The 8,997-nt window shown below is 46.4% G+C and overlaps 1 protein-coding gene across 1 annotated transcript; it reads right to left on the bottom strand.

Moving 5' to 3' along the window:
• Positions 1 to 693: 693 nt before the first annotated feature.
• On the bottom strand, positions 694 to 3,745 carry LOC136450983 (E3 ubiquitin-protein ligase AIRP2-like). The gene is made up of 5 exons (XM_066451694.1): positions 3,397 to 3,745; positions 3,018 to 3,186; positions 2,852 to 2,918; positions 2,525 to 2,741; positions 694 to 1,251 (listed from the first exon to the last, which is right to left on the bottom strand). Exons 1-5 carry the CDS (start codon positions 3,474 to 3,476, stop codon positions 1,041 to 1,043), a joined length of 744 nt encoding a protein of 247 aa, XP_066307791.1. The 5' UTR covers positions 3,477 to 3,745; the 3' UTR covers positions 694 to 1,040.
• Between the last annotated feature and the right edge of the window lie 5,252 nt (positions 3,746 to 8,997).

The raw sequence follows: 8,997 nt of genomic DNA, 5'->3' as shown, positions 1-8,997 counted from the left end.
ACCAGTGCAAGGTGCCAGCTTTCCAGGCGGGTCTGTTCGGCTGGTATTAAAGCCGACTGATAAGCCGGCTGAAGCTGTTTTGTTGCGAGAGAAAAATACTGTAGATTAGCTGATAAGCCAAGCGAACAAGCCAAAATCAATTTCGGACTGGACGAGCTCATGGTTTGTGCATCAACGTCCCTGTGTACGTTTCATTTCACCAGAGGCTAGCGTCAAGGAACGGTCCCGAGCTGTCCCACCTTGTGCAGGTAATTTTCCGTCCTGGAAGTATTTGGGAGCGTGTGGCCGGAGGGATTCCATTTCATTTCAGCAACTGGATGGGAGGCTTGCAAAGGTCACTGTCAGGTACCACGCCCTGGCTGCTCACCTGTACTAGCGTACAATACAGAATGAGTGGTCGCTGTCAGGTACATTTCAACCGACCAGAGTTTCAGTTTCAGTGTCCTATCATAAATAAACCGATGGCCAAATCGATTCCGACCGAATCCCAGCTCCGGTAAGGTAGTTGATAGTTGAAACGCCCTCCATCTATCTTCCTTTCGTTTGCTCTCTCATCAGCATCCAACAGTGATGGAAAATGTACATTCCTCCTTCCGTTTGTTCAGATCGAACATTACAGTTCTTTGGTCGATTCTATTTCCGTAGAGCTATCTAGCGTTGTCCATCACAACATTCGTAGTTTTGCAGTATGAGTAGCAGAAAAGGCACTGGCCGAGGAAATGGAAAGCACCAAGGCCCCTGTTTTCTTCATTCTGAGTAGTCCGGCAATTTGCCAGACGAGAAATGCCAAGCTAGTAAAACCCGAGACATTTTTCATTTTTACAATTATTACAGCGAGCGACGCCATCATGCAAAGCCAGTGCAATGGCATGGCAGACCACAAGAGTTTTGTTTGTCAGCAACGGCTTCGCTTTGCCAACTCGATCCGCAGAGGATGGTCGGCTGCCGGAACCCTTGCTTGCTTCATCGCTTGTACACCACCGCTTCTTCTTCCCAGATCCCTTCTCCTCTTCCAGAGCTTCTTCTGAGGGGGAGCTTTGTTAGACTAGGTAGTCGTAGTAGACCAGCAACATGTTGTCGGGGACGATCAGAGGCAGGCTGTCGATGAAGCTGAGGAAGTGCTTCACGTTCTCCTTCTCCAGGGTCACCGTGTCGATCACGTCGTCGTCGCCGGTAAGTACCCAGAGGTCTCTGGACCGGACCCTTTTCAGGCTTCCGCGGCAGAACGGGCATGACTTGGATCTTGTATACCTGCAGTCACGATACATTCAGTTCAGCTTTATGTTGCTTGAAACAGAATGGGGTTAAAGCGCAGAGGAAGAGGCATCTGTCTGTCTAGTTGAGATGGAGCTCAGTACTAAAATCTACTGGAATGACGGTATGCTTAATCCTACCCCGATCCCTCTGATTGCTAGGATTTTCAGTTACTGACAATAATAGATGGGCCAGTGGTTACCAAAAGAATCTACTGCTATAATCAATCCCATTGAGTGTATCCATAATCTAACTGAAGCAACGTTATTGGGGAAGCTATTGACTTTGCCAAATTTCTAGTGATGCAGCCGATCAATGAGTATCATTAAAAGCAACAACCTGTCATATACTAAAACGCAATGACTTGCAGATGACATCCTTGGTACACAAGCATGATCTGCCAGCTAAGAGTATCATTTAGGATTTAGAATGCCACGTCAATGTGCTCCTCCCTTTTTATCCCTTTAATTTTTGTTTGTAACTTAGCAGTTGGCTGGCACTAATGAATAATGATTTAATGCTTTATTAAGGCTACAACTCTCCTGGTTGTCTGCTTTCAATTCCATTGATGTACCATTGCTAATTCTTGACGAAACGTGGGGGCTTCTAACAATGGTGCAAAGTACCCTAATAATTTTGTAAGCTCTGGCCAATGCGGCATTAAACTGGAGGAATGAAGAGAATGAATCTCCTAACATGGCACATGATCATTAGACCACATCAAAATCCCTCCTAGTTGACAAACAAAAGGCTGAAAAATTTAGAATAAGAAACACGTGGATTCCCATGCCAACTCGGTCGTACAAAACAAATAAAAACCAACTCAGCACATGAGGGGTGAAAATATTCAGGAGAATGTAGCATCTGAATTTGACTAAATGGAAGCTGTAAATAATGAAATTGCAACAAAAAAAAGTGCATTAGGACTATGCTGGGTTGTTGAACCACCCCCTCCCCACTCCCCACCAAGGCACCAACAATGAGTGAGTAGAAGTAGCCCACAGAGGACAAGTTTAAGAAAATTATTGAACCACCCTGGCGCTATCAAGAGTTAAGACTGCGTCAATGCTTACGCGTTTCCTCGAACCTTATCTTTAAAATCGATATCACATTCAGTCTATTCAAACCGCTAGCGATTTTGTTATGGTAGCGTATGATATTGGGCCCTAATTGATAAATGATAATGATCCAGGCTCAGATATGTTGGTACTTAAATAATATGAGCATAATACACCCCAAACGGATAAGCAAGAGCAACAAGGAGCAATACCAGTCTCGGTAACAGTTGATGCACATGGCATGGTTGCAATTTGGAAGGACCATCTTGGTGCAGGCCTCCAAGCAAATACCACACTCATCCTCCCTGTCATCATTGGCAAGAAGCTTCCGACCGCCGCCAGCAGCAGACTCCTTACACCACCCTTTGTCCTTGCAGTCCTTATCCATCAAGTTGCCCTCTAGTTGTTGCAATAAAGGGTATATGATAGCTGCATTCCATGGATAAGGGTCCCAAAATTATATTAAACCACTGCAACGAAAAAATCTTGAACTGAAAAGCTTCTTAATTACTACTTTCTATGGTGGATAATAAGCATACCGTAGAATTCCTTCAGGCTCGCTCTCCTTTCTATGGTGGATATAGAGGCATCTTCATCAACATAAACCTGTATGTTCAACCAAGACCATGTCAACATTCAGAACCTCTGGAGAGAGACCAATTCGTGAGTTCAGCAACTCTCTCGGCAAGTGCAATTCATCAGTACCTTGTAGACAAGAACCTCCAGCAGTCCAAGGTAACTAGGGAGCGTGTATGACAAGGAGCAGCTGCAATCCATCCATTGGATAAGGTTGAGAATGATTGGAGCCATGGAGCTGTAGGAGAGCCTCATCTGCACGCAGGCACCCCCGTACGCCCTGTGTATAGCGTGCGCCCTGAAGAAAAGAGAAGGATTTTTACCTATATTCATCAGTAAACGCATAGAACACGAACCGAATACAATCAGGAGAAGAGGGAAAACAAAAAGGCAAACTTTTTCTCTGTTCTACATCTTTTCCTGGAAAATCAAGCAGCAGAGGAGGACAACAAGAATCAAGCGAGTATCAAATACAAAACAAATTAAAAGGGAAGAGAGGATTACATACAGGGTGTTGGCATGGTGTATATCAGCTTCAAGGGCCTTGAGAGACCCCCGGAGGGACAAAGGCCTGCCGCCATGAAACATGACTCCTTCCGAAGACAAATCCAACCTCCTCTTCCGTTTCCTCCACCCCCCTATTCCAAGCTCTCGAGCCTATAAAACACACAGAGACTTGGGCAAGGCGCAGAGGGGCTCGACCTCAAGAAGCAACGAGCAAGCAAAAGCAAGGCAAGAAGATGGCCGCCAACAAGAAAAGAAATGGAAGACGCAGGCTGTTTTGGTTTGGGTTTGTGGGAAAGTAGCTTTGGGGAGGGAAACTGTGAAGGGGGCCTTTTGTCCGTCCTGCGCCCGCCCATGGTCCCTTGGGTTTTATATAAACAAGAGAGCAGATGTCTTGGCAACTTGCAAGTTGTTTTTGCTTTGTTTCCTTGGTTTGCTTGACAAGAAGTGCAAAAGCTTTGGAATAAAGTTTGGGGAGGGAAGGAGACAAACGGCGTGTTCGCTGGTTGGTTTCTGGGCTGGTTTGGGCTAGCTGGTGCTGGTTTGTTGTGAGAGGAAAATACTGTTGGCTGGTTGAATAAGCCTGGCTGAAACCAACAAGCGAATAGGGTGAAAGGCTGAGGAAAAAGCCTACTACACAATAGGGCATTCATGGTGCTTAGATTAGGAGCAGTTATGGTGCTATTCTGCTGTCTACAAATTTCCACTCTTGTCTAGTAATTCTTGAATTATTTTAAGACAAAATCATTAACAAAAATATTTTATAAGAAAAAAGTCTAGATGAATAATTATCCAGTAGTTTATAAGCAAAATTTCAGATAGAGTGAAAAATTATGAAAAAAATATAGTTGGGAAATAATTGAACTTATTAGTCGTCCGATTCAGCGAAATAATAATATTTTTCTCTCACAATAAATTAATATCAACATTAGCGTAAACATAAACTATTTTTTCAGCCAGCGGAACAGGGCTAATATGCGGATAGATTGACGACGGACGGGATGGTGATAACGAGCCGATGGACGGCAGAAGGCAGGGCTCAGACGACACACAGAAAAGAGGGGTCTCGTGGGGAGGTGAATGGCTGGCCCTATCCACTACCAGCACGGTGGGACCCGGCGCCGGTTTTTGTGGGACCCACTATCATTTTCCTTGTGATTCATTGTGGCCATCGATAGAGATGTCCAATACGTGACGTGGAAATTGTAGTCTCGTGATGGTTACAGTAGAATTTCGCTGGATTGTAAGGGTAAACTACTAGAGCACAAGTTTACAGACGACGCTTTTTGGAGCGTGTCATTTCTCATAGGTCGTTTAGCCTCCTTTATGATTAGACCTTAAACTTGGGTTACTATTTACTAATTTTTTAAGCCAGGTTATTATTTACTTTAAAACTTTAGTTACTATCGCCGTTAGTGATATTTTACAGTCCATTCACCTAGGAGTGCTAACACAACTCTTTTACTCTATTTACTAACGAATGTTAAGATAATTTTTCGACACTAATGGACGTAGATACGTTTTGACACTGTTTAGATCTAGTTGGTTCAAAGTTTTTTTTTAAGTATTGGACAAATGCTATAGTTTTGCAAAATGTTATTTTTAAAAAGGTTGCTTGATGTTTATATGCAATAAACTTTGTGCTACCTCCATCTAGAAAAAAAATTGCTATTCCTGGTAAAAGCATCTAAAGTTTCGCTAGATTTATAAAAAAAAAGAATATCAATATTATCAAATACATTTCATATGAATGCAATGGTGCTTATTTTCATCATAAATTTGATCAAAGTTAAAATAGTTTGATTTGGTACTATTCTAGATTTGCACTCTTTTTTAGACAAAATAGTTTCTAAAACTTGGTTTATCTGAAATCGTGGTTCTTGGGGTTCTAGAAACTTTATTTATGACCTATTTTTTCTTAACTATGTTTTTACACGCCTTTGGCTTATACAACCCATAGTTTTTAATACCATGGTTTTCTAAATCTAAAAATCATCCAAACATGCCTGCAATCATCATATGGTTTCACGTACAAGTGCGATGCAAACAGTGTAAGCAATCCTGTTTGGTCCGTGGTCCTGTTTCGCTATCTGGCCATGGCAGCACCATTGGGCATTGGGGCCGGGCCCTCCGGATTCCCACTACAAGAAAAGCGAGAATCCACTGTATCTCTGATCTGTCCAGCGACTAGCATCAAATATCTAGTGGGCACTGGCGCACTGCTAATGCTAGGCAGGCTGCAGCAAAACAGGGGCTGCTCAGCTCAGCATGAGGTTTCCGGCCCTTGTCCTTCCCAGATTGCTACTCCTACATGCTACAAAATATCCTAAGCAATATATGGCTTCCACTCCATTACTTCTTTTTTATATCAAAGAAGCATATTGGCGAACACTGTCGTTTTGGCAACATAAATGGTTTTGCCGCTGTTTCAGTCATCTCCGACCAACGGCTGTGACTTTGGAATCAACAAAGAAAAGAAGAAGGAAAAAAAAATACTAGTACTAGTATTTGGGGTGAGCAAGCTATGATGGCATATGATCTCATCACCTCTCTTCAGGAAAGACTCCATGGCCGTTGGAATAAGTCAGGAAAGGCTAGTGCTTGGGGTTTGAGTTTGACCGTGTGATCACGCTATCACAGGGAGATCAAAGAACAAGACCGTGCTAGTGGGGTTTGACTGTTTGAGTTTGACCGTGTGATCACGCTATCACAGGGAGATCAAAGAACAAGACCATATTGCCACCCTGTGGTTTGTTGGTTTCAGCCAGGCTTATTCAACCAATCAACAGTATTTTTCTCTCACAACAAACCAGCCCAGAAACCCACCAACGAACACGCCGTGCATCAGCCACAGCCCACAGCCAGTCAGCCAGACCCGCCGGCAACATGTTTAGTAGAAAATTGAAATTCAGAGGGCATTTTGAATGTTTTGTGAACGCGTAGAGACCGCTGGAATCCATCTCAACGGCTCCTGCATTTTCGTCCAAAAAATAACGCTCCTGCTGATCCTCTCGCTGACACGATTACGCGACGGATTTCCCGATGCCATGATGGGATTTCCCGATGCCCATGATGGGATTTCCCGATGGCCCTGCCCAGGCCTTGTTTAGATCACTCCAAAATTCCAAGTTTTTTCACTCTCTCTCCATCACATCAATTTTTGGACGCATGCATGGAGCATTAAATGTAGGTAAAAAAAAAACTAATTGTACAGTTTAGTTGGAAATCACGAGATGAATCTTTTGAGCTTAGTTGGTCCACGATTAGACAATATTTACCAAATAAGACGAAAGTGCTACTGTTTATCGGGTTGAAAAAATCTTCAATCTAAACAAGTAAACAAGGCCCCAGTTGGGTCTCCTCCTCTCGACTTCTCTTCTCGTATAGGCGAACGAGAGAGGGCCCTGCCTTCTTGGGCGACAAGTTGATGAGGACACGCATGACAGCTCGCGGGCCGCCGCCGCGCTGCGCCTGCATTTGCTTCTCTGACACGAACAGGATTGAGCCGCGGTCAGAGCTGGAGTACGGTCGCATGATTCCAGCAGCCGTGCGCCCGTGCCCCGCTAATCGGTCAACACGCCTCTCGATTAACCACACACACTCACGGGTCTCCCTAGTGCTTGCTTCTAGATTAGCACGCCGAGTGCCGATCGGGTACTGAACAAGCTTTCTTGCTCAGATTCTTGTGTTTATCTTCTGTGACGACGATTACTCGGCGGAGGACGGTGCCGAGCATACCTTCCGTCCCCGTCCGTCGTCCGCATGGTGATAGTCGCTGTCGCAGGGTTTTCAGTTGGACGCCGATGGCCACGATGAGTGGAGTGGCTAAGCTAGGCGACGCCGGCGAAGCCGATGTCTGGCATCGAAACGTGACACGTCCTCGGCCTCTTTCCTCTTGGAGTGGAAGCGCCCATGCTTTGACATGGAAGCATCGTCAGGAAAGGAAGGAAGCGCCTGTACTTTCACCTGTTCTCTGAATTTTCCCCCCCGACGTGTTTGCTCAACTCCCGCCCAACGAGGTTAGGGCATGTTTGGATGCTGCCTCTCAGGCAGCTCCGGCGCAAGACAGAGCCCCTAGGCGTTCAATTTTCATCGTCTAGGGTTGAAATTGGTTGCCTGGCAGGCACGTCCAGGCGAGAGCGGCATCCAAACATGCCCTAACTGCACCATGGTGAGCCCCCCGTGGCGATTCCATGTCCATTCGTTAGATCGATCCAGGCGCACAGGTATAATTGCTGCAAAAGAAAAGAACCCAAATGATGCGTCAAAGGCTGACGATGGGCGCATGGCTTCTTGGATAGGAAGCCACATCCAGGATTCAGGAACCCCGCATCATCGCTTGCGCTTCGCAGCAGTCGTAGTTGAGCGGCGACGGCCGCCTACGTTTTCTTCTTAATAATCCGTCGCCAATCAATCGATGCACGGTTCAGTTATCCACAAGCAGCAGCTCCTAACCTAAGCCTGGCACTTGGTCTCTCTAGGATGGGACACCAATACCACAAGCGCTCGCGAGGAGGGCAAGTCAGTGGCCGAAACGGACGTGCCAACCGAAAGCCTTTCGGCACTCACCTAATGCATCCCGCCCTGCGCAGGCGCAGCACACCACCGTTGGTAAACAAAGGGCATCGCGGTTCTCGCGTAACCGGGAAGGGAATCCCCCAGATTTTTTGTTGACGAATTCGCCGCGCGGAAAGAATCGCCGCGGACACGACGCACGCACGCCCGGACAGCTCGTCGTCGCCGTTCGCTGATTAGCCTGCGACATCTCACACCTGCGACCGAATAATGATAGTGTTGGGATTGTAAACTCGGGTTCCCCGTTATCTATTTTTCAACAAAGGTTTGGTCCAAATAGACAAATGTGTAACTCATGGGCCGATCTAAGTTTCTAAATGACAGGCCAAAGGGACGATCGAATCTTCGACCGGGAGACCTGACCAAGGAGGAACAGCGCTCGCTTTTCGATTCCGGCCCACCTCTCCGACTGAAGCAGTCGCTTCGGTCTCCAACCCATCTCTGGACGGTCTCTCTGACCGGAAAGCCTGGCCAAAAGCACTGCTTCCGACTCCGACCCGCGTCTCCGACCGGAGATGTGCCGAACCCCTGCTGACGGCTATTCTCCGACTGGCGCGATCAGAATCGACTGGGACTAACCGACGAGACGCCCACTCGAAAAGGACCAGGAAACGAACGGAGAAAAGCAAGGCAGGGCGCACAAGTCAAACCACGATACCAGGGATCATATCCTGTACACCAGCAGAAACAATACTCTGCAACCTCCCTGACACAACAGAGCATAAACAGTATTGTAGGCGCCGACATTTTCCCCTACAGTATTGTGGGCGCCGTTAACTCCCATACGGTAAGGCTCTCCCACATGTCTCTAGGCATCGACAGTGTTGTGGGCGCCGGCATTTAACGTACCGAGTGAACATGGTAAAACTCCTCACATGCCTCTGGGCATCAACAGTATAGCAGGTGCCGACGTCTGCCATACTCGAAGAAGACAACACCACCTCCCACGTGCGTCTAACATTCAACAGTATTGTGGTCGTCTACCATCATCATGTACCCATCGGCATAGGTAACAAGGCTCAGTAGCATA

This window comes from Miscanthus floridulus, chromosome 5 (assembly GCF_019320115.1).
Source record: "Miscanthus floridulus cultivar M001 chromosome 5, ASM1932011v1, whole genome shotgun sequence".
Lineage (NCBI taxonomy): Eukaryota > Viridiplantae > Streptophyta > Magnoliopsida > Poales > Poaceae > Miscanthus > Miscanthus floridulus.
The sequence above is the reverse complement of the archived record's forward strand: the minus strand, read 5'-3'. Positions and strand labels throughout refer to the sequence as shown.

Bases quoted from the DNA above. Each gene is read 5' to 3' on its own strand.
- LOC136450983 (XM_066451694.1), bottom strand. From the start codon at position 3,476: ATGTTTCATGGCGGCAGGCCTTTGTCCCTCCGGGGGTCTCTCAAGGCC. The intron at 3,187-3,396 runs GTATGTAATCCT...TCTTTTCTTCAG, and splicing joins ATACACCATGCCAACACCCT to GGCGCACGCTATACACAGGG. The intron at 1,252-2,524 runs GTATTGCTCCTT...TCGTGACTGCAG, and splicing joins ATCAACTGTTACCGAGACTG to GTATACAAGATCCAAGTCAT.